The sequence below is a fragment of the Phaenicophaeus curvirostris genome, chromosome 14 (genome assembly GCF_032191515.1).
Source record: "Phaenicophaeus curvirostris isolate KB17595 chromosome 14, BPBGC_Pcur_1.0, whole genome shotgun sequence".
Taxonomy (NCBI): domain Eukaryota; kingdom Metazoa; phylum Chordata; class Aves; order Cuculiformes; family Cuculidae; genus Phaenicophaeus; species Phaenicophaeus curvirostris.
Genome location: NC_091405.1, coordinates 5612019 through 5637363, shown reverse-complemented (window position 1 = coordinate 5637363; position 25345 = coordinate 5612019). Strand labels below are relative to the sequence as shown.

Sequence of the window (25345 nt, the reverse complement as noted above, 5' to 3'; positions counted from 1 at the left end):
GACTCGATGATCCGGTGGGTCTCTTCCAACCTGGTGATTCTATGATTATTCTATGATTCTATGAAGCTGCTGCTCAGCCCGTCCTAAAGGGTTAGCGGTTAAAATTAACCTGCCGTGACTGGGTTTGGAAAGCCCTTTCCCGGGAATGACAGGAATGTCTTTATTCAGTGCTGGTGCGGGGCTGTTGGGGGAACCCGCTGCCAGAGCCCCAGAGCTGTAAACAGGCCAGGAGCCATAAAAACTCCAGGAATTCCTTCAACCCCCCTTTCCCCAGGATCAGGTGAGGGCCCGAAACACGCTGGGGATGCAACCGCCACCTCCCAAACCACAGCAGCTCGGGGCGAAGGCAGCGCCAGCAGCTGCCCGGGGCCAGGAAAATGCCTGTCACCAGCTGCGGTATCGTGACCCTGCCCTGCAAGAATTTCAGCAGTGGTTTTATTTTTTTCCTGCTGGGAAGAGGAGCAGGAGTAGAAACCCTGCTCACTGGTGAGCCAGCGTGGCAGGGCTGGACCAGCCTGGTGCTTGGGGTCAAGCGAGATGCTCCGTGTCACCCCTCGCTGGGTTTGGGCTCCGCTTGGGACCAGATCCACAAGGATGCGGAGCGCAGCAGCCAGGAACGGGCTGCTCTGCATTGCTCGTTTATTTTAGCATGAGGAGCTTAACGTCGGAACAGAGTGAAGTGCGGGGCTGGGTGCGCTGGGGGTGTCCCCTGGCCCCCACGCCCCCCGTGCCAGCTGGGGCTTAAGGCAGCACTGCTGTCCGTGCCGAGTTGGGGGCTCGGGGAGGGCGCGGGGATGCGGGGAGGGGGCCAAGTGTGAGTCCCCAGGTGAGATGCCGCCGGCAGCCTCTGCTGTGGCCTCCGAGCTGGGGTGGCGAGAGGCAGCCAGCGGCCCCACATGCTTCTTTTCCAGGGCGGGAGGCCAGGGCTTGCTCCCATCTTGCCTTCCCCTCTGGTCTTGCTGGCAGGAGGCTGGACGCTCAGCTGACAGTCACGGGGAAGGCATTAGCAAAGCAGAAGAGTGTTTCCTTGCCCTATTGCGAGAGAAGACGAGGTGCCTTCCCCTGGCCCTCTTCTCCTTCAACCCTTCCCCACATCCCTGCGTCACCCAGGGGAGAAGCCAGGCACAGCCTAGGGGTCCCACACCATCCGCACACACAGTGGGGAGAGAAACCAGCCCCGTGCCGAGCGCTCGCCCATCTCCCTCAGCCATGAAACCCACCGCAGCAGCCAGCAACCAGTGTCCCTGTCCCCTGGTCCGTGTCCCCTGGTCCCTGCCCCAGCAATCGTGGGGATGCTCAGAGGACCACCCGCCGGTCCAGCTGCTCTGCCCGCCCGGCTCGCTGGTGCCGAGCTTCTAGGTGCTTGTTTTGGACCTTCTCGAAGTGCTGCAGCAGCTCCGTGTAGTCGATGTTGGAGGCCGTCATCCTCTTCAAGCCAGCACTTGATTTAGCGCTGTCCCTGCAGGGAGGGAGCAGGGTGTGAGGGCAGCAAAGGGCAGGAGATGCCTTCACCCCGGGCACCGAGGGCCCGTCCCGAAGAACCTGAGCCCTGAATATCCTAGGGATGCTTGTGCCCCATGAAACAATCCCCAAAGACCTATTTCCCTCCCTCAAAAGACAGAGCCCAAGAGGTCCTGGGACAGGAGAGAGGTGACAAGGGACATCTGAGGGACATGGTTTAGTGATTGGTGGGAATGGTTGGACTCGATGATCCAGTGGGTCTTTTCCAACCTGGTGATTCTATGATTGCATGATGTGCCTCAGCACTCTGGCCCCACAGAGGAGGTCTAACTCGTGCCACACAGACGCTCCCCTCTGTTCCAACCCACCCCAGCCAAAAGCAGCAAAACTGGCTGGAAAGAATGCCAGCACCTTGTGCCTCAGTTTCTCCACTTGCTTTTATGAGCAAGCAGAAAATATCCATGTGCTATGTCCGAGAGGAGGGCTGGTGGCAGAGGGGACAGCCCCAGGGAAGAAGCACTCATAGCTGGAGCCCTGGGGAGCCCACAAATGATCCTCAACCACCCCAAGAGCTGTCCCTGCACAAGGGAGAGGGGGACCAGCCATGGGATGGCTGCCAGGGGACACAGGGGAGCCCACGGGAGGGTGGCGGGCAGCTCTCGAGGTCCCCGTGTCCCCCCGGGGAGGGGGCAGCTGGGGCTGGCCTGTTACGAAAGCCGGCTTCGGTGTTTGAAGGAATGTAGGTCAGAGTTAATCAGATGCTCAGGCCGTCTGACAGCTCCGGTTGCTCGAAAAAAACCCACTGCCGGGGCCAAGGTGGGGGAAAAAAAGCGAAGGAAGCACATGAAGCCCCCCATCCGCCCCCCCCTCAGCTAAAATCAGTGCCGGGTGGTGGGTACGAGCTCAGCGCTGGAGGCCACAAGGGATAAAAGCCACCCCAGGAGAACAGTTAAAAGCCAAGGAGTGGCGGCGGCAGGGGGTTAATTCAGAAACCTGCCCATCTTGGGAGCTCTTTTTGTTCCCTGGGCTTTGCAAAGGCAGAACCAGCTTTATCATCGCCCCCCTGCTCATTACCGGAGGGGCTGGAGAGTAAATCCCACTGCTGGTGTCCAACCAGCTGGGTGGGGAGCATCCCTGGGCAGGGAGTGCGAGGATGCCCGCTGCTCCCCAAGGAGATGCCGCCCTTGCCCACAGCTCCACGTGGTTCCCGAAGGCCGCGGGTGGGGATGGAGCCCAGGAGATGGGGTCCCATTGGGTGCCACGAAGGCTCCAGGGTGGGGGACGCTTTGGGAGCACCCCCCGGCTGGGCTGCCAGAATCTCTCTCCACAAGCCTCCTTCCCAGCTCTGCTCGTTTCCATAGCGATCCCCCAAGTGAAATTTTCCATCCCGGATGCCAAATGCCTGTGGATGAGGCGCAGCCCTCCCAGGGTTACCAAATATAGACACAACCCTCCCCCGAGCCAGCGCTCCTGGCCACGGGGCAAGGAGCAGCCACGGCCACAGAGAGCTGGGGGGCAAAAGAAGAGCTCGGGGCTGAGCCCAGGGTGGTGGGGACGCCCGGCTGGTCCCACCGCGATGCCAAGGCTGGGTTCCATCCCATCCCCGCGGCTCTTACGTGGTCTGCATGAGCTCCGGGTTGGGCACGCACTGTAGGCGGTGGGAGAGGAGCTGGAAGGCGCTGCTCTGGGGCAGCAGCATCAACAGGCCATAGAGAGCCTTGATCAGGTACGGATTGTTCTTCACGTCCAGCAGCTGCAGGCGGAGATCTGGAAGAGGAGAGGAAGAGGATGGGGAGGCAGGTACAACGCATTTTGCCTCCACGCGCCAGCAGCGGGTTCCTCCCAACCCATCTCCTGGTCCTGGGGAGGCTGTAAGCCTCGGCCAGCTGACCTGAGGGTCACCCGCATGGTACCAGCAGCCTCTCCCCTTCCATGAACTCATCCATCCCTGTGTCCTACACAGGTCTGGAGCCTCTCTTCACCACAGCCCTTGGCTGCTACCTGGGGAGGACAGCAGCTTCTCTCCATTTTCCCATCCCCAAGCCTGTCCATGCTGTCTGCCTGAGGACACATGTGCAACATGGGATTGATCCTCATCTTCTGCAGAATTAGCAGAAATACCCTCCTGGGGCATCACGCGTCAGGAGGGCTGGGGACAACCTCCCAGGGATCCTCTCAAACTGAAGGCCCCGATGGCTACATGTGCTGGGACTTCGTGTTGCTCAGCAGAAGGGAAACCACCCTCCTGCTCCACTCCTCGTGGTGTTCAGGGGTGGAAGAGCCTTCCAGAGCCTAGAGACAACTGATGTCCCACCTGGAACAGCCCATGGCATTCGGTGAGAGGTCTCCACCCCAGCATCTCACCTCCTGGTTGACACTAGCACTTCTGGCGTCTCCCTGTGACCCACACCCAGGGATAATGCTCTATGGCAGACACCCCAAAACTTGGACACGAAGGGGAGCAGGATGAGGAACCCTCAAAGAATCGTTTGGGGTTGTGGAAAATCACTTTGCATGGTGGGAAGGAAAGTCACCCTCAGGATGAAGCACAGGGCACCATGAGAAGATGTGTGACCAGCCCACATCTCCACTGCCTAGCTGCTCTAACCCTTTTCCCTCAACTATTCCTCCAAATATTCCCCTAAATAGCCCTGGACGGATACAGTCCCCTCCCAGAGTTGTTTCTGGGATGTTTCCCAACACCCTCAATGCCCAGCTCCACCTCCAGGGAGAAGGAGCCCAGGGGCTGAACACCATCCTAAGAACCACTCCGCACAGCCATGGGTCACCCTGCTGCACATCCCCCTCCCCCTCCTGACCCCCAACACCACGTTCCTGAGCCCCTGGCCAGCACCCACGCTGCCAAATGCAGGGGTACGGGCTGCTGGGGCCGGGGTGTGGGGCTGGGGAGAGAAGCAGCTCCAGATTTTAGGGCTTAGTTCTCTCTCTTAGGGTTGTTCAGCCTGGAGAAGAGGAGGCTGAAGGGAGACCTCATCGCTCCCTGAAAGGAGGTTGTAGAGAGGTGGGTGTTGGTCTCCTTGCTCAAGTGACAGGGACAAGAGGAAATGGCCTCAAGTTGCACCAGGGCAGGTTCCAGGAAAATATTCTTCACCAAAAGGGTTCTCGGGCACTGGCAGAGGCTGCCCAGGGCAGTGGTTGAATCTCCATCCCTGGAGGCATTTAAAAGGCAGGTAGATGAAGCGTTTAGCGACACGATTTAGTAGTGGACAGGTACAGTTGGACTGATGATCTCAAAGGCCTTTCCCAACCTAGGGATCCTATGATTTCCAGAACAAAACACTCTTTTTTTTTCCTCACTGAGGGACCCAGCAGCACCCATGCTGCCCACCCTGTGTCTCCGAGGGTGGCACACGTGGCTATGCTGCTCTGACACCCTCCTCGCGCTCCCCTGACGATGCTCACAGTGGCCCAGGCTCCCCTCATCCTTCCCCCCATCCCTTTGTTCGGTGCCAGCGCCGCTCGCCCCCTTAACCTATATCTGGGGGGCAAGCGGCTCCCCCCGTGCTGCCAGCGTGCCCGTTCCCGGCGCGTTGCTCTGGCGCTGGGCAAACCTCCCGGCAAGAAGTCTCATAACTTCTGCTCTATTTATTCGTGCAGCGGCTGCCGCTTGCGATGGAGAAGCAGGGAGGGGGACGCGCCTGGGATGGGGGAGCGCCGCCCCTTCCCCATGCGGGTTTTCCTCCTTACATGTGAATATGGGGCACTCGATGAGCTGCACCAGCTTGTCCACCTCGGTGAGGAAATCCACGGTGACCTCCAGATCCCCGCTGGATGCGGCTGTTAAGGACGTTACCTTGGAGGAGGGTGGCCCCGCAGCAGCAGATGGTTTGCCCGGATGATGCCTGGCATTGACCGCGGCTCTGCCAAACCTTCCCTGCATCCACAGCTCCCGCGGGAAGCCAGCAGGCAGGGAACGGGCAGGGCTGAAAGGCCTGAGGTGGCCAAGGGACGAGGGAAGGAAGCAGGAAAAGCAGGCGAGGATGGAGGAAAAGGCAGGATGCACAGAAAACTGGCAGCTCGCCTGGCCAGAGGACAGGCAGAAAGATGGTGCAAGAGAGGATGCTTGCTTGGATCAGAAACGGCGCGGCCAGCAGGGCCAGGGAGGTTATTCTCCCTCTGTACTCGGCACTGGTGAGGCCGCTCCTCGAATCCTGTGTTCAGTTCTGGGCCCCTCACCACAAGAAGGATGTTGAGGCTCTGGAGCGAGTCCAGAGAAGAGCAACAAAGCTGGTGAGGGGGCTGGAGAACAGGCCTTATGAGGAGCGTCTGAGAGAGCTGGGGGTGTTCAGCCTGGAGAAGAGGAGGCTGAGGGGAGACCTCATTGCTCTCTACAACTACCTGAAAGAAGGTTGTGGAGAGGAGGGAGCTGGGCTCTTCTCCCAAGGGACAGGACGAGAGGGAATGGCCTCAAGCTCCGCCAGGGGAGGTTCAGGCTGGACATTAGGAAAAAATATTTCACAGAAGGGGTCACTGGGCACTGGAACAGGCTGCCCAGGGAGGGGGTTGAGTCCCCTTCCCTGGAGGTGTTTAAGGGACGGGTGGATGAGGTGCTGAGGGACATGGGTTAGTGATTGATGGGAATGGTTGGACTCGATGATCCAGTGGGTCCTTTCCAACCTGGTGATTCTATGAGTCTATGATCCTTTTACCCCTCTGGCCCACAGGGACAGCACGGAGGCAATGCCGAGTGCTCCTGTCCTCCAGGAGAAATGCCAGGGAGCACTGGGAAGGGAATCCAAGTGCGTTATTAAGCTTCTTCATATGGAAAGCTACTCGGGAAGGCCTGGCGTTTGCCAGGACATGAAATTATCATTCTGCTGCAGGCAGACAGTGAGCTCACCAGGAACGGCACCGTGCTGGGCGCTGCCTGCTCCTCATTGAGCCAGGAGGCCAAAGTCTTCATCTTCCTGGGAGGAAGAGGATGCTGAGGAGCCTCCCCTCCCAGGCAGGGGAAGGTCAGGGCTCAGCCAGTGCACGCTTCCCTCTTTTTACACCACAAAAAATAAGGTTGACACAAGGGGAAGGGAGCTGGCACGCACCCAGCACACGCTGCCCTGCCCTCTCATCGCAGGGACACCACCCCGGTAATGACGGGCTGCAGGCAGGAGGCTGGGGGGGCCTGCAGGGTGACCTTGGTGGCCACGGAGGGACCAGGGACCAGCCTGGCCACCGGCCTTGTAGAAAATCCCCAAAGGATACAATTTCTGGATGAGGTCGTAAGCGTGCTTGTAGTTCTGGGTAAGGAAGCAGAGGGAGACAGTTGTCACGGGGTTGTGACACCAGGAGCGGTACAGGCAGCAGAAGAGGTTACGGCTTTCCTGGGGAAAGAGGGAACCACTGGGGTCAGGTTGCCAGCAGGAACAAGGACATGGTACCGAGAGCCCCAGGTCCCCAACATCAACCCGTTGGGTTGGCAAGTGCCACTGAGATATGAAGGGACGTTTCTGGACCCAACAAGTCCACCTGGCACTGATATGAGTCCACCAGCTTCAAGAGATTGAGAGCAGGTAGGACTTGGGGTGTCAGCGTGATGGGGTGGCCTCAGGGCTGGAGAACGAGGGGCTGGAGTGGCTGGCCCAGGGACACCACTGCACCACTGGCCTTCAGCATGAGGAGCAAGAGAGGTCTTCCTCCCTCTTCCCGCCTTGTATGGATGTTGCTGGTGGCAGCTGCTCAGCAAACCCTGCAGGGACAGCTGAGGGACCGTGGAGCTCTGCTCCTGCTGCCACCTGGCCCCTGGCCCACGTCTGGGTGGAGGGAGGTGGCAGCTGCTTGAAGGCTTGGGGAGCACCTTCCCATCCAGGGGGTGAAAAGCAAGAGTTGGGAACGTCCTCCAAGCCCCCCCTCAACTTCTGAAGAGAAGAGGAACACAGGGGCCACTCCAGAAACTCGAGCTTCAGCCCTGGGACCTGCTGGGTTGGGATGGAGAACCAAGATGTGGCCCCTGGTGGCTCTCAGGTCCCCACCGCTCCCATTATGACCCCTGCAGCAGCTGAGCCAGCTCCCTCTGCCCTCACCGGGGTCTTCAGGTCCTTCAGCTGGTTCCTCAGCTGGAAGAGCTCAGATGATGTCAGCAGGATGGTGTTGAGGGTGTGGACCATGGTAGAGGCAAATTTGAGGTCCTCTTCCCGAAGCAGTATGTCTGCCATGGAGTGGAAGATGTTTTCCGCATTCAGAAGTAGACAAAGCTGCCTGTGTAACACAGAGGACAGAAACCGAGGCAGAAGGATGGTTAACACGGCAGCCAAGATCCTCACCTGAGCCCATGCATCATCCTCTTCCTGCAGAAAGGACCAGGGATGAGACATAAGGGCACACCAGAGGCCAGGTGAGTGTGGTGGCACCAGAGCAAGCTGGAGCGGGATAATCCAAGCTCTGCATTTGCAAGGTGCAGCTATTCACACCAGGGCAAGAGCTGGTCTAAGGACACATCCCCGGTCATGCTGCTCTGGGACCTCACTGGCACCCAACACTGCAGATTGTGCCATCTCAAGCCTCCTGTTAACATCAGCTGAAGTTTCAGCATCGCTTTCCACCCTGACAACTGCAGAGAGTGTACAGCAGCGTGGTTACAGACGGCATGTGATGGCCCAGTCAGACCAGTAACCCCCTGACACCTCGAAACAGGCTGGGAGTGAGTGTGCACACTGGGACAGAGCGATCCTTCCTGTGCTGGGCAAGCCAGGAGCCAGCGGCTGCCTCTCTCTCTCCAACCCCCTCTCCTCCAGTAACCTGCCCCACTGCTCTTTGAACTCCTCCACGCTCCAGCTCCCAGGAAATCCGGTGCTGAGGGGCTCTGGAACTCCAGCCAGGGAGCTGGAAGACACCCCACAGGCAGCACTCTCCCCAAAACACGTCGTGGCTGTCGCCGCAGCCCACGCTGATCTGCCTGGCCAGACAGCAGGTCACAGCAGGAATGTCCTGCTTAACAAACCTTAGGGCATTCTCAAGGTTTTCTACATTTTAGATCAGAAACCAAAACCCAGATTTTTTTTTTCTTTCGCATTTGTTTGGATTTGGGGATTTCCTGTTTTTCTCCCGGCTCCTGCTTTCTTGGACGGTTTTTCTGAGGACACCTGAAACGCTGCCCAGCGCCAGCTCGGCCCTCCCGTGCCCACATCACAGAGACCTGGGGGAGCTCACCCTCCTCCCAAGCTTCCCCAGCTTCTCCTGAAACTGGGATGCTCCCCAGGTTACCACATCTCTTCCATGGGCTGACGGGGCACTTTGGTACCAGCATCTCCCAGAGCATCTCTGCTTTCCCCAACTCCTACCACGCACCATTCTCCACCAGATAATCTCAGCCAGCAATCAACTCCCCCTCTGGAGGCACCTCTGGAGGGTTTAGGAGGCAAACCAAGCAACACACTCGCCACCCGGCTGGGCTGGAGGCACTTGCGAGCTGCTCATCAGGTCTCGGTTTGGCTGGGAGGTGGGAGGTCCACTTGAACCCTCCCCAGGGTCATGTTTTCCCCTCTCGGGGTGAGGAAGAGGAAGGAGGCGAGCTTCCAGCTCCCATCCTTGTGGAGAAGACTGGTGGAAGACTATACGGCTACAGGAAGACACCAAAGACCACACCCTAAAACCCGTTGTTTGAGGGATGCAGGAGGTGGACAGAGAAAGAAGAAATGGATTTTCCCTGCCAACACATGGAGGAAGAAATCCCCCATCATCCTCCCAGTTCTGCCAAGCAACTCGTCCCCTCCTCACCCAGCCCTGGCTCCTCTCCATCGGCAGCTCCCGCATCCCGCGTGGCTGCCGCTGGACAATGAGATGCTCTGTGCGGGCTTTTACGTAACCCAACTCGGCAATCGCCCTGAACCCCGTTAAAATGGAAAGGGCCATGATAAATAAGCTCATTTATCCCAATTATTCTTACGTAACCGGCTGCATTCATGGGGATGAAAACGCTTCCCTGATTTCTCGCCACTTGGACGCGGGCTGGCTGGAGGAGAGAGAGCGATGGGAAACGAAGCATCGAGGGAGGGAAGGGGAAAGCAGAGGCTTTTAGTCCAGCCTGATGGAGCCAAAAGCAAATGAATAGCTCAGCATTGCAGGCAGGATCCGGTCATCACCAGCTGCATCAAAGCAAGCCCAGCCCGGGCAAGTCCAAGCTCAGCCCAGGAGTGAGCTGTCCTCAGCCTTCTCTTCCCCAATAAGAGGGGATAACTGGATGTTCCATCCTCACCAAGCTTTTTCCAGCAGTCAAGCTGGAGCAGGCACCCAGACTGTGAAGCAGGATGATTCACTGTGCCCAAAGAGGGGACAGGTCCTCTAGGGAGAAACACCGGGACAGGTTAACCCCCAATTCCAAAGTGCCCAGTGTGCTGCTACTGCTGGGGACCAGCTCTTACGGCTGGTTGGGGTCGGAGAGGACCCAGTGTTTCACACCTTCCAGGCAGAAAGGCTACAAAAAGAGCTCAAACAAGGTCTGCCAAACTAAGAATTGTGACAGCGAGTGGTGAGGGCAATTTAGTGACCTCCGGAGCTGCCCTCACCCTCCCACGGCAAAGTCGGATTCCCTCTCTGATGCTCCTTCATGGAAAAGGAGGGCTCTTGCTTTCCATAAATAGGAGCTCTGACATTTGGCTGGCTAACGCTGCGCTCCCAGCGAGCGGGAGGCCGAACGCGGACCGCTTTCTAATTTCAGGCCTGGTTTTGATTAGCAGGGAAGGGCTGGGTTTATTCCCTCTCCTTTCAGTGGCACTGGGAAACTGGAAACCACGAGGGTGTTAAAGGAGCAGTTGTGCAGAGTCTTTCCCCAGCTCTGAAGTCACGTCACGCCCCGAGGATGCTGTCCCCAGGCTCGCTGGGAACCACCAGCAGGATGAGTTTGCCAGTACTCCACTGCTAGAGACCCCAAACTTCCCCCCACGAAGCTTCTTGGGGTTTTTGATCCCAAAAGCTGTTCCCAAAGGCGGGGACGACTGGCTGGCCGTGCAGCTGCTGGACCCTGTGACAGCAGCCAGCAGCTGAGCCCGACTGCCAGCGCCGGTGGGGTGGGAAGGGTCCCCCGGAGCCCATCCCCGGGGAGGCTTCAATGGCACGAGGGGAACGCGAGGCTGGCTGGGAGGAGGCAGGCGACAGGGCTGTACAGGGGACAGGTGGCTTCAAAGTAAGCAGGCAGCGGCCGAGACGCTGCAGGGGCGGCTGTGGAAGGGGCTGAGGCAGAGGACACAGCGAGCAGGCGCTGCACCCCAGACATGCGCATCCCATAGATGTATAAACACACCCACCCACACACAGAGAACCACAGAATCATGGAAACCCTAGGTTGGAAAAGACCTTTGAGATCATCAAGCCCAACCATACCTGTCCACTACTAAACCATATCCCTAAGCACTTCATCTTCGCTGTATAAGCACTTAAGCTCCGCCACAGAGGTTCAGGCTTGACATCAGGAAAAAGTTTTCCATGGAAAGGGTCATTGGGCACTGGAACAGGCTGCCCAGGGAGGGGTTGAGTCACCTTCCCTGGAGGGGTTTAAGGGACGGGTGGAGGAGGTGATGAGGGACGTGGTTTAGTGATTGATGGGGATGGTTGGACTCGATGATCCAGTTGGTCTTTTCCAACTGGTGATTCTGTGATTTGCCTGACTTTTAAAAACCTCCAGGGATGGGGACTCCATCACGGCCCTGGGCAGCCTCTGCCAGCGCTTGAGAACCCTTCCAGTGAAGAAGTTTCTCCTGATGTCCAATCTGGTCCTGCCCTGGTGCATCTTGAGGCCATACGTATACATCAGACACACACACCCCAGATATATACACCCCATAAACACATACGTATCCCAGATACATTCACCCCAGATATACACCCCATAGATATAAACACATGGACCAGCTATAAGAATCAAACTCCAGTTACTCAGGGAGATGGCAGCTCACCCATCCATCCACCTGGATGTGATGATGGAATGAGCCAGCTAATCCCCCCCGAAGCATCATCCCAGCAAGATGATCACTGGAACAGGCTGCCCAGGGAGGGGGTTGAGTCATCTTCCCTGGAGGTGTTTAAGGGATGGGTGGACAAGGCGCTGAGGGACATGGTTTAGTGTTTGATAGGAACGGTTGGACTTGATGATCCCGTGGGTCTTTTCCAACCTGGCAATTCTATGATTCTATGATTCTAAGATGCCCCTCCCCAGAGCTCTCCCTACACCCCCACATGCTTCCCCTTGACCACAAGGACCCAGCGAGTCCCCGAGGACCTCCTGGCATGGGAGGGGAGGGGAAGAAGTGTCCCCGGGGAGGCAGCAGCAGCAGAGCATCACCACATCGCTGAGCTGTTAGGCAGCCAGCGGCACAGGCACATGGCAGCAATAATGAAATGCGGTATTTAGGCCATTAAAATTTAACTCCTTAAATTAAAAGGGTTATTTGAGCCTTTCCGATGGAGCCAAGGAACGTGGCTGCGGGCAGATGGGAGGCCACGCCTGCCTGCAGCGTGGTGACGGGGATTCCTCCCCCAGCCCAGAGCCTCGGCCAGGGCAGCGGGGATCCCGAGGGACCCAGTGGGTCACCTCCAGCCCCTGCTGTGGGGACAGGATCTTATCCTTCCCCTTTATGGAGGGAAGCATAGAATCACCAGGTTGGAAGAGACCCACCGGATCATCGAGTCCAACCATTCCCATCAATCACTAACCCATGTCCCTCAGCACCTCGTCCACCAGTCCCTTAAACACCTCCAGGGAAGGTGATACAAACCCCTCCCTGGGCAGCCTCTGCCAGTCTGGGGTCAGCAAGCCTTGGCTAATGCTGGCCAAGGGAAGAGCCAAGGAGGACACCACCAGCACCGCATCGACACACCACCCTGGAACCCCTGATGCATTCCTGAGCTGCACCCCAGCTACAACCCGATAAGCACCAGAGCACCCACCGATCTGGTGACCACTGAGTCGACAGGGCAGCGATATCAACCACAACGAATTCCCATCACGCTAAGTAGCTCTGGGGCAAGATGGGGTGTATGAGGACAAGCTGAAAGCCCCAGAGCTGCTGCAGGGCTGTGCGCTCGAGCCCAGGAGACGTTAAGAGTGATGGGGCAGCTTCAGAGCTCTATTTCCAATTAAGGGCAGGCCCCGGAGTCCCTCTTAGCCCTCTTGCTTTGACAGCTCTGTGCTTGGAAACCCTGCTAATCTAAACATCATCACTGCAGAGAGCTCTTGGAGCTCCCATCCCGCCTGCTCACCCCTTTAACTGCTTCAGCCCCAGACCACCAAGCAGGAACAGGGCAGCAAAGGGCTGAGGCAGCCCAACGCTTGCTCCAAAGAAAATTTTATAATAAAACGATGAAATCCAGCCCTGCTGCAGATGGAGATAGTGTTTCCTCTGCTGGGTGCTGCAGGGAGCCCCGGGGGGAGCACTGCTGGCTCGGCCACACTGAGCACCATCCTGCTGCGTTCACTTCAGCAGGTGCTTCTTCATCAAGCATCGGTGATTCACTGTTAGCTCTGGGGGCCCAGCTGGGAGAGGATTGCATTTCTTCCCACTTCCAGCAACTCGGATGGAGCCGGAGCTGGGGGAAGGAGCCAGCCGAGGTTAGGGAGCGATGCTCCGAGAGGCTCTGCCCCTCTTTCTGGACCATTGCCTCTCCTGCAGCTGTGAGGAGGGCAGAACTCCTCCATCCTTCCTCCCCAACCTCCTCTTCCTCTGCTCCCTTCCTCCCCAAGGCTTTCCACCACCTTTCCTCCCTGCTCCAGACTCCCTGCGAGATGCCCTGGCTCAACTCTCCTGCCCCTGTGATGCCCATTCCCATCCCCCTGAAATCCTCCTGCCGGGAAAAGCAGCATCCCCAGCCCAGCCCAGCAGCTGGGATCCTTTAGGAATTTGCAGAGGAAGCACAGATAAAATTAGGATGGAGGAGAGAGGGAGGAGAGAGTGGGGAATGCAGGAATATGCTGTTCTTCTGTCCTTCCCCGCCACGGCAGCGAGGAAAAGCCCAATCCTCCATTTTTTCTCCCTCCGTTTGCCGAATCAGGCCTCTGGAGTGTGCTCCTCCGGGCAAGGGAAACCATGGCAACCTCAGCAGCTCCCACTTGCAAAATTCATAGCGTTTAATGTAAAGGATTGGAAAGGGCTTGGGAAGCGTATGAGAAGCGGAGCTCCTTCCGCAGGAGGCAGAGGGACCTTCTACCCCCCTACCTCCTCTCTCCCAGCCACTCGTTCCCGTCTCAAAGCAAGGTACTGCTGGCACGTTCCCCTAACGAGCTCAGGTCCTCATCAAGAGACAGAGAGGACCCAGTGGGGTGCATCTCCTGGGGATTGGCTTGAAGGCAGAGAGATGCAGTGAGATATGTGGCAGAGCACCAGCATCTGCTGGACACCGGAAGCCAGAAAGTACAACCCAGCCAAGAAGAGCCCAGGCCAGCATGAACGAGTCCTTGGGAAGGGCAGCTCTGGATCTGGGAGCTGTCACAGCTCGCCCCAGGTGAGCAAAGAGCCTGCTCGAGCTGGGAAGACAATGTGAGCAAAAGCAGGCCTTACACCTCCTCCACGTGGCTTTTGGACTCTTCTGGATGTCCTAATGTTCAGTTTCTGCTCTTTGAGGTCAGGAACGGGAGCAGCGGATCAAAGGAAGCCCATCAGCAGGAAGGGCAAGAGCGTTTTGGGGAGATCTGGTTTAATGTGTAACAAAGCCTGAACTTTCTTTTCAACCTTGCCAGTCCTGGTTTCTTGTCGTGCGTATCAAGTCCTCCCAGGAAATTCAGTGGAAGCTGTGGAGCAGAGATGCACAGATCTGGGAGGAGATGTGTGGATCCTGGGAGGAGAAGTGCAAGACCTTGGGAAGCCAGAGACAAGCCCTGTGATGCCTTCGCTTGAAAAGGGAAAGCTGCAGAGTGTTTCAGTGCAAACAAGAAAACCCTCCCACGGAGCGTCTGCTCAGCAAAAGCCGTCAGCGTGAAAACTGCTGAAGGAGCCGCGGTGCCAGGCTGGCGCCACGCCAGGGTTGCCTCCTCCGTAACGTGCTCCCCAGGGACCCCCCGCCACCTCAGAGCAACTGGGAGGGATCCTCAAGAGGAGCACAGCGCTGCTTTAAGGGCTCATCTCTGCTCCTCTCTGCAATCCCGAGCCCCTTTGTTTTTTCTCCCAGGTGGGACAAGTAACAGCAAGTCAAGGGAAAGGTAGCCGCGCCCTGGACCCAGTGCCTCCAGGCTTCAGGAGACACCATCCAGGGCAAAATGCCAGCTCAGGGACATCGTGGGCCACCCATGCATAAGGACTTCCCAAGAGGTTCTTCTTACTGGATGGAAAAATTAGGACTGCCCAGTTGAGACCCGTGGGTCTCTGCAAGTCTGGTTTGCTCCCAGAAAACAAACCTCTTGCCTGCTTACACTTCCCTGTTTGATGGTGACAGCCTAGAGATTCTCATAGGATGGGGAAAGATGAAGAACCCCAGGGTGCAAGCATCTAATCTTGACTTCCTAGGGAAAGCATCCCAAATCCAGCTGCCCTGAACACTCTCTGTATTTGAAACCATTTGCTGACCCAGGGATGGCTTGTCAATGCCATGCCGGACGTAGACAACGTGCCGGTGGTTTGAGAACTTCTACGAACGCAGAGTCATGCTTAAACCTTCTTCCCTTCAGCTGGTGAAACAGTATCTTGGCTTCTGCTTCTTGTGACGCTCCCCTCAGACACCGGGAGCGCTGGGAGGTCCCTGTCCTGGCTGGACACCCATATGCCAAAGCTGCGAGTCACCTCCTAGGCATGTCCATGATGAACCTGGCCTCGTCACCACCTTGAATAGGTGACCTTCAGTTTATAAAGCAGAAATCCATCATTTCCAGGCACTTCTATGGTCAGAGAAATACCCAGAGCTCCATGCCGAAGAGGACGGGGAAAATAGGACTGCACCAAGGAGGAGTTTCTTCAGAAGAAGTCTCTCCTGACAAATCCTTCAGTTTCTTCTTCTGATCACCTTCAGCAAAGAAGATGATCAACCACTAATATACTCTGGGATGGTCCAGAAGCTAAAAGGTACCTACATCTGGAAATTTAATGGTTTACTCAGGCCACGGCATTGCCCGTAGCACAGATGGACGTGACATCTCCTCCAAGGGGAAGCTCGCATCCAGCACCAGCCTCCAGCTGCCCAAGGCAGCATGTCCCACAGATTTCCTTGAGGAAACCTTACGGTGACCCTTGGATAAATCTATCCTGCCTGCAAGCATGCAGTCACTGATGACCTACAAAGCTCACAAGCTGCTGTAGGAGCATCTCAGCATCTACAGGAGGCTCACCTGGAAAAATGGCAGCTCTCCTCTTCTGAACCCTCCAGGGAAGCAGAAAACACCCCCTGAGGCACCTCCTCTCTGACTTTTAAACCTGCTGATGACTTGATGGCAAACTGGATGGCAAATGCAAGTCTTTCCTTGCTGCCCAAGGCTCCTGGGGCTTCAAGCCCCGGGCAGGACACACAGGCTGCAGCATTATAGCGTGTGCTTGGCAGGATGGGAACTCTGGCTCCAGCCCACCTCCCCGGCTGAGGGGAATGACTCACGTTCAACAGAGCCCTCCAGAGCCTGAACCGAGAGGGAGATTTACACAGGGCAGTGATGTTTTCAGGCAAGCATCCTCTGTTTCAAAGGGGAGGAAGGGCAGGGGCTGGCTGGGGATGGGGGGGAGATGTGTAAAGCAGCAGTAGATCCTTCCTTTGAGACGTACGCTTCCCTTTCAGGCTGACAGCTGTGGCCTAATTTTCAAGAAAATTGACAAGCGCCTTATTTCTCTCCCTATAATTTCTCTTCGCTGCAAATAAAATAGGTTAAAGGAGCGGGTGCAAAGCTGTGACAACAGGAGCTGGGAGAGGCTGATCCAGTTCAGGGCATGCACAGTTTGCAGAGCGATGGGAGCCACTCACCCTTCCTCATCCCTCCCCAACGCTTTGCTTTAAGATGAAGAAATAAAAGTGCTTTTGCAACTAAAAGCGTAGCCAAGGAGCAGGTTACGGTCTCAGAGGGGGATGAACCTTTGCATGGGAGGCAAGGGGAAGACGGTGCTGCTGGGCATCCCTAGATCCCTGAAAGTGGAAGGACTAGATGGGGGATGGAGCATGGAGCATGGCAGGAACATACTGTGTGTTTGAGGGTGAAGCTTTACAGAAGGGAAGAAAAAGGGACTTGAAGAGGGTGGCAGCAGGCTGGGACTTCTCAGATCAGCTCTGGGATGTGTGCCCCAGGGTGGGAGGCGAAGCTGCCTCGTCTCCTCCGCCGGCATCTCGACTCTGAGCCACTGCTGACTTTTCTTAGCTTTGCCTGAGCAAACTGGCTGTATTTTCCCAACCAGCTCAGATTCGTGTGCAGACACGCTCCGCACAGCACTAATCCTCACGTGACTTTGGGGAGAGGGGACAGCAGGAGGAGTGGGGACACTAGAGCACATCCTAGAGCTCAGGGAAGGAGGGGCCTGTGAGTGCCTTGGCAAGCCTGGCTGCACTCCGGACTCAAGAGCATCAGCAAAAAAATACCCTTATTTATGTTGTGGTTTCAATACCTCACATGTTATTCTGGCTTTACTGCTAAACTCTCCTCTGTGCCTGCTGCCTCTTGCTGCCTTTCAGCATCATGGGGTGGATTCCCACCCTGTCTTTGGGGCTGGGATCCTGGAGGGATCCTGGAGGGATCCCAAGGTGGGGATGCAGGCTGAGAAGCCCTGCTTCTTCTCTCCAAGGCCCATGGAAGTGTGAGAGGAGAGTGGCTGAATGCTCCTTGCCGTGCCAGAACCCAAAGAGTACCCAATGCTGAAAGGGGACCTGCTCCAGGCACAGCTGAGCACTGAGAGCAACTCCTGCACCAAATGGAAGGAGCTCCAACCAGGGTGGCTTTTGCACGATTCCACACTTAACAGCGAAGAGCTGAAAATGTTCCATCCCGGCGTGTCCTGGAGCGCCTGGCTGGACCTGCCAGTGGGAGCTCCAGGGTGAGTGCTTCCCAGCCTGGAGCATCTGCCTTTGATGGAAAATCTGTGGCAAAGCACGACGGTGGGAAGTGCTGGAGCATCCTCGTCCGCCTGCCGCTTGTGCCTGCAGTCGGTGGGCGGCGCGTGAGAAGGGAGGGCCGCGTGCCCATCGTCGGCGGAGAGTGATGGGCTGCGAGATGCTCAAAAGCAGCCAGGAATGGAAAAAAAATCCCTTGATGAGAGCAGCAGGAGGCAAAAGGCCCATCCCTGCCTTGATGTTTTTAACCAAGCATGCCCTGTGCCTTGGGGATAATCCCAGGCAAGGTCCCCCTGTAAGAGAGATGGGGGGAAAAAAAGCAATTATCCTGCCTCTCCCAGACTCCCCAGTCCTAGCTTCTCTCTCCATAGAGATGAATAAACTGAGATGTCACATTTGCAGGGCAGGAAAAGGAAACACCACCAGAACCCCAAGCCCAGACTGATGGGATCAGACAGGTTAATTTAGCAGCTGATGAGCAAAACCACCCCCCTTGCTTGCTGAGACTGTCACCTCCACACAAGGAAGGTTCTCACCCCTCTGGCCAGGCAAGGAGAATTTGGGAGACACCTTGGAAGCTGCTCGCACTGAAGCCCTGCTCTGGAGAACACAATGGTTAGCAAGTATGGGAGCTGTGGAATCCTCTCCCGTTTGGTCAGCCCACCCCTTCCCAGCTCCCCCCTTCCCCAGTCTGCTTTTCTGGCCTCGGTGCTGTGCTCCTGCTGGGATCTCAGGGAAAGCACTGGGATGGAGCAAATATCCACCCCCAGAGACCTGTCCTTTGAAGGAACTTGGCCATTTGGGGAGGGTTTTCCTCCTCTCTGCACACTTCCCCTTCCTCCCCTCCACCCTCTCGCTGACCCCAGTTAGTCCCAGCGCTCTCCGGCACTGCTGCTCACATGTGGTTCCCATTTTTTTACAGGAAAACCCATCAAATCCTTCCAGGCAGCTCTGAGTACGGCTGGTCCCAGCGCAGCTTCGGTGGGCAGGACAGCAAACTCACTTCCAGAGGCTGGTACCCCGGCTGCTCCTCTACCCGCCGTGGCTCAGGAGGCATCTCCTGTCCTTCCTTGGGAGGTCCAGCCCCAGGAAAGGGGCTGGTCCAGCTCCTGCTATCCCAGCAGAGATAACCCTTAGGCAGAGCACCGGGCTCCTCCATCACCAAGTTCACGCTGCTGATGGCTCTCTGTGCGTTGCAGCCCTAGATCTGACCTCTCGCCGGGAAGGGACTGGGTTTTCAGCCTCCAGCTCCTGGTCCATGGGCTCTGGAGTGTATCGGAGAGCCCAGCACAACGCCCTTAGCCCTGGTGAATCAAAACCTCATTAAGCACATGCTACCTTGGGCTTGCAGAGTCCACTGCTTAAGGTAAAACAGTTTGAGAGCTGGGGGGGTTTTGGAGATACAGGGGGGTTGCCAGCTCCCATCCCAAATTCATATCAAAGCCTGAGAGGAGCCCACGGGATGTTCCCCATACATGAATGGGGCAGTGGGAGATGTGTAAAGGCAGAGCTTGGCTCCCATCATTCCACTAAAGCACCGCTCTGGATCTCCAGCCACAGGGTTTCTCATGGCTGGGTGGAGACAGAACCGGGGAGAGGAGATTTCGAGAAGCGGGCAGGGCTTAAAGGAAGGCACAGAAAAAGGAGCTGGAGATGAGCAAGCAGAAGCCTGCAGAGCTCAGCGCGGAGGGTGGGATGCTCGCCACCCTGCTCCAGTGCCCCGTGCCCAGACTGGGGCTCGGACAGGAGGCAGCTCCACCTCCTGCTTTGCAAACAGGCAGGAAAAATAAAAAGAATAAAAAGCTTTCTCCGGTTCCTCCTTTCTGCAAGGCACGAGGGGGGGCATGGAGAGCGCACAGTTCATTAAAGCAGAAGGGCATGCGGCCAGCGAGCACGCTGGCAGGCAGAGCCGTGTATTTTCGCAGGCTCACTGCCTCCTGACACAGAAGCTTCCCTTGTAGCGCTCACAGCTGTTTGGATTTTACCCGAGTTCATATCACACTTTATCAAAGGGCCTGCGTTTTTTTTTCCTTTCCTTCTTCTTCTTTTTTTTTTTTTTTGTTTTTGCACTTTGCTGAGTACAAGCTGAATGTTTCCCGCGAAAACAAATGCAGGTTTTGTTCCGCAATGCAGCGGCTGGGAGGGTGGGAGAGAGGAAGAGACACACGTTCCTCCTCCAGCCCCGATTCATTTGCTGGTGGGGCAGAGGGATTTTCGGGGCACAGGTTTGGCAACGGGAGCTGGAAGAGGCACGGTGGCATCAGAAAATCCAAAGAAAGGAGGAGCAGGAAGGGATCCCCCATCCCAGCCCTGAGAGCCTCCGGATCCTTGGGAGGTATTGAGATATTTGGCTAAGCAAACTGCGGGTCTGAGGGAGCTCAAGAGCATCCAGGCCTGGAAGAAAAGGAGGGTTTTGGTTCACTCCAGCTCCTGATGGCGAGGGGCAGCTGATGGGCTGGGTGGTGGGACAGCAAGGCAGGAGGAAAGGACAAGGTTAAGGATGGAGTGGGGGGCCAAGATGGGGCCAGGGGACAGTGAATCTCTGTAGGACGATGGCATCCTGGGGCTTCAGCATTCCCCAGCTCTGCACAGGACCCCTAGCATATCCCTCACTATCCAAGCCTGTCGATAAACCATCCCACTCCCTCCCCCAGGCCCTCTCCACTGGGATACTGGCAGGCTGCCCTTCCCTTCCCACACCCCTAGACAGAGAGCATGGCCCTGGGAATGCTAGACAGGCCAAGCAAAAAGCGATTTAACATGCTCCTCACTGCCTGCCTGCCAAGAGCATCGGATGTCTGCACTCCACAGGATCCGCTGGCCCTCTGCTCCCCCTCACTCCCCATCCCAGTTAGCAGGTTTGAACCCACTTTGCTTCTTTTTCCCCACTTTCTGGGTAGAAAGAGGTGCTGCACAGTCAGCCCCAGCCTCTCCCAGGGGCAAAAACATCCCCTCCTGCCCCAAAACAGGGGACCAGCCACCCCATCCCCACGCCAAGGATATCACTGCAAAGCCCTTCATGCACCCCAGGTGATGTGCCGGTGAGCGCCCCCAGCTCTGCCCTCTTTGCTATCCAGATCTCCACTGGCATCATCCCAGCAGGACTTTGAGATCTGAAGGAAAAGGCAGAATTTCCAGCCAGGGGAACTTTTCCCGTCTGCAGGAGCCATAAACCTGTGGCCCCATCATGAGACTCGGGACTTCCCAGCTCCTCAACTAACGCCATATCTTACCTGCTCCAACCTACATCTTAACAGAGCAGATGGAGAACCAGGTCACCCTCCTGAATGCCCCCTGGGGAGGTTCAAGCACCCCCCAGAAAACCAAGCCTGGTTGAACAGGCCAGGCCTGCCGTGTGCATTGCACGGGAGGTGGCTGAAAAGTCAGCCCAGGGCCCCTTCCATGGAGCTTAACCTCAGAAAACACCCCGTGAGAAGGTGCTAGGCAGTGGGGAGTTGTGTTGAATGGCTCTGCAGAACAAGCTGAGACAACCCCTGCGCGTGGGCCCCTGCCTGGGGAGCAAAGCGCTGACTCAGGCATCATCCCGCGCCTCAGGGTGCCGCTGCTCGGTGAGAAAACGGCCTCTCTGGGCTTGAAAGTTAAGCCTTTCACTTCAAAGCATCCACACACAACAGGCACAGGGATGTCTCCAGCCACTCAAGCGCATCCTGTACCCTGGAGGGTTCCTTTGCCATCCTGGCAAGGTACATCAGCCACCAATGCCTGAGCTGCTCCATCCCAGAAAGAATCATAGAATCATTAAGGTCAGAGAAGACCTCTAAGCTCATCCAGTCCAGCCACCAGCCCAACACCACCGTGACTGCTCAACCATGTCCTGAAGTGACACATCTACACGTTTTTTGAACCCCTCCAGGGATGGAGACTCTACCACTGCCCTGAGCAGCCAGTTCCAGTGCTTCACCGCTCTTGGAGTAAATAAATTTTTCCTAATATCCAATGTAAACTTTCCCTGGCACAACTTGAGGCCATTTCCTCTCGTCATACCACTTGTTACTTGGGAGGCCAGCACTGCTTTGGTTCTAGGCTCAGCTCAGTGGGCTACAGAGGCTCTCAGAACTCAGACAGACCCCAGGGACCATGCAGGGGTGGCACAACCGGCCCTGGGGAAGGACAAAGAAGAAGATGACGCCTCCTTCCAAGAGCAAGCAGCTAGGGCTGCCAGCCCTGTCCTCAAACTCTACATTGAGCAGCAACGCTGATGCCTGCAGGATAGTGCTTAGCCCCTTGCTGAATTCCCCCATCTTATAGCTCTGGTACCAACAAGCAAGTGTTAAATCCAGCCTGTAAATCTTGGTGGGAGCTGAAAAGCTCAGTGCCGCCCTGCTGCCTGCCTCCTGACTGGCCGAGCAGCTTTCCCTCCGCAGGGTTCCTGCCCCGAGGATGGTTGAGCTGCTCCAAGGAGCCATGTGACGCTTTGGAAGCTCCTCTGCATTTTTCTGCTGCTCCAAGCCATCGTCGGGAGGCCAGCAGCTGAATGTGAATATTTGCTTCTTGCTTAAGGGCTCTGTTGAGTCCAGGATGAGCCAGCTAGGGCAGATAGCTCCCAATTAGCAAGGAGGCTGAAAGGTCTCGGGTCCACTCATCAAGGTGAGAGGTAACACTGAGTGACGGTCGATGCTCCTGCCGCCCACAGCACTTTAGGAACCACCTTAAAGTGCAAAAGTGCCTGGCACAAGAATGCAGCCCTTTGAACTCCGAGTTTTGAAGGCAGAATAACTTTTCCAGCCTGAAAACAGTGAGAGAGACTGACCCCCAAAGGAACCCCCATCTGCTGCGACACAGGAAACTCATGTCAAGCCAAAAAAATCCTTGGAAGAGACCATGGGAGCAGGTTTGCCCCCTCTGTGGTTCCTCAAGGAGAAAGGGGTGGAAAGCATGAGACAGCCTTCCCCTCCAGGAGATGGTGATGGGCAGGTGACAACCCCAGTTTGCTTCAGGGGACTCAGAGTGATCTGTACCACTGGAGAACTCACAGCACATCCCTTCACAAAGAGGGTCCCTCTCCCAGGTGTTCATGAGGCATCTAAGCAGCTTTGAAGAGCCCTGAAGAGCCCTTTTCTGGATGCTTTCCTTCCCTTCTCCTGGTGGGGCTAAGCCCAGTGTATGAGCTCCACTGTGGTCACAGGCTCTGCCTCCGCGAGGTCCCCTTGGGTGGTGGCACAGATGAGGCATCACGTCATGGTTTGATTGGATGATGCCAGACTGGATCCCACCAGGGAAGGTGGCAGATCAAGAAGGGCTCCTCCAAGGGCACCTCTTGGATGCACCGTGTACTGGTGACGTGTTACCCCCCAGCCCAGCGGATGGGGACAAGCAAGAGGAAATGATCTGGTTTTTTCCTCATTAACAGAACCTTTGGAGCTGTTTGCCTGTTATTTTAAAGGCAGCTTGTGTTACCATTTAGCTCCACTCCGTCTTTTCTGGCAATCCATCTCGATCAGCCCATACCCAGCTTGGGACCAAGTTTGCTGATGGTGAGACCACCCATCACAGCCCCCGTCTCTGCTCCGTCCAGGCACGGAGGGTGAGCTCTGCCTGGGAGAGCTGTGGCTGCTTCTCCCACTCATCTCCCAATGTTGGACGGGGAACATGCATCCCTACAGAGCAGAAGGTTCCACCACAGGTTCCTGCAGAGATCACCGCTCAACCGAAACTCCCATCCTCAAGCACAAAACATACTGCAACCCCTGCCTCCGGAACTCCGAGGACATATCAGGAGAGAGACTGAAGTCCTTTCAGAGTCAGCAACCAGACATGAAGAGGCTTGAGTTGGATTAGAAATAAACTACCATTAACCGTAGACTCTCCGTCTGACCTCTTGGACCTTTGAGCTTGCCCACTGTCAACGTGACAGGGAAAATTGCTGCACTTTGCTTTAATAAAAACCTTGTCCCCTGCTTCCCTTTCCCCTGAGCACTAATCCTTTGGCTGGAAATCATTGTCTATACTTAACAAGTCTGTTTTCCTTCCCTGCTTCGCTGTCTGGCAGCAGAAAGGGCAGTGGTGGTCCTGGAGAGGAGAGGAAGATGATTGGTACAAGGGGAGCAAAGGGCTTGTGTCAGCGGCGGGGGACGACTGTGCTTTAACGCACACCGTTCCGGTCTCTCAAGCATCCCCTTTGTGCTCTCCAGCCCAGGATGAAACCTGACCAGCATCTCCCAAGCCAAACATGAGGCTGGCTTCTCCCCCCGCTGTGCAAAACAGCTAAGCTGGCTTGTGGACAGGGGAGGGATGTAATGTGGGAACACACATACGGCTTCAATTTGAAAAGTGGCTAAAAATAGCACCACGCGGCTCCCACGTTCACTGGGTCTCTCCGGCAAGAAATCAATCTTTTCCAGAGAGTCCCGTAAAAGTTTTCCTGCTCTGTTCCCATCTTGTTTTTTTCAGGAGGCAACACAGATGTAGTTAAGACCAGCACGTCAACCGCCATCAGTAGGTTTCAGAGTTAACCAGTAGGACCCCAGGGCATGGCTCACCCCTCCCAGAACCACCACTTCGGCTCCACACCTGCACCACAACATGAATGGATTTTTTGGAGCATGAGTCACCATAAAAAGCCTTGGCTTGCTGAGCTGTCGCGAGCCGGTCCCACCACACCAGATGGCTGCTGGGAAATTCAAGCCCTCCAGCCAAGGCTCATCCTGCCAGAGTAGGAGGGAAAAATTTGAGGTGGCCACGATATGGGAAAGCTTTTAAACAGGACCCTGCCCAGGCTGACTATTGCTCTACTTGCCCTGCTCCCCTAACAAGGCACAGGGCCATGTTCCCCACCTAGGACTCCTCAAACCATCAAGAAGAGACACTACAAGTAGCATTATTTTCTGTTCCCTAGTCCTAGACCCCCATATGATTAAACTTAACATTTCCAGACGCCTACCAGAAACAAAACCCCAAATAATAGAATGGTCTGGGTCAGAAGGGACCTCAAAGCCCATCAGTTCCAACCCCCTGCAGTGGGCAGGGACACCTCCCACTGGATCAGGGGCTCCAAGCCCCATCCAACCTGGCCTCAAACATCTCCAGGGATGGGGCAGCCACCACTGCTCTGGGCAACTTGGGTCAGGGCCTCACAACCCTCAGTGTGAAGAATTTCTTTCTAATGTCTAATCTAAATCTTTCCCCCTCCAATTTAAAGCCATTAAATCCTCAGCTAGACATTTTCCTGGGGAAGTTTTTCAATAGATATTTGCAATATGGCACCATATTTTGACATGGAGAAGCCTTTGAAATCCTAGTTCTGCAGTTCAAACAGCTGCTGCAACCCTGCACATGTTTTGTCTCATTCTTGAAGCCCTATTTTATACTGCAATCCCACCATGGGATGAATCCATGCACTCTTGGATTGTCTGAAGCCTTGGGCACAAACCGCTGCCCACGCAGGTACAACTCAACACTCTGGCTCAGCTTTGCAGATTTTGAGAGCTCTGCACATTTTATTTTCCAGTCACAGCAATAAGACCCTCATGCATCCCTCCACTTTGGGAAAGTCAGCTCTCCTCTCCCACGGGAGCATGGCTCTTGCTTTCCCCATGTTCATTTTGATGCCATCTCCCTGAAATTAAATGAGGAAACCCCAGGGTGGTGACCCCTCCTCCCACCAACCTCCTCACTGATTTCTCCACCTCGCCTCAACCGTTACACCCATTATTTCCCAGTGAGCTGAGGAATTGGTGTCCCTTGCCCCAGATTTCATTGCATTAAAGATGATGTCCTCCTGCCAGCTGCCACACGCTTGGCTTTCCAGCCTCCACCGCAGCTCCTCAAAAACCCAAAGCAAAATCCACTAACGCCGAGCACTGAAACACGTGGCTTTGGGGGACGAAGCTTTCGCTGGGTGAGCATCTTGCGAAGCTGGGTAGAGGGATTCACTTGACTTGGCACCCCGAGCACAAACCTGTCTTCATGC

General features: G+C 56.1%; 1 protein-coding gene across 1 annotated transcript in view; it reads right to left on the bottom strand.

Annotated features, from left to right (window-relative positions):
* Positions 1-416: 416 nt before the first annotated feature.
* VAC14 (VAC14 component of PIKFYVE complex) overlaps positions 417-25345 on the bottom strand; it is a 70703-nt gene continuing 45774 nt past the window's right edge. The window contains exons 15-19 of the mRNA XM_069868682.1: positions 7500-7674; positions 6682-6800; positions 5170-5249; positions 3078-3228; positions 417-1459 (exon numbers count right to left, since the gene is read on the bottom strand). Of these exons, the coding sequence (XP_069724783.1) occupies positions 1297-1459; positions 3078-3228; positions 5170-5249; positions 6682-6800; positions 7500-7674 (688 nt within the window). The 3' untranslated portion in view covers positions 417-1296. The remainder of the gene's footprint in view (positions 1460-3077; positions 3229-5169; positions 5250-6681; positions 6801-7499; positions 7675-25345) is intronic.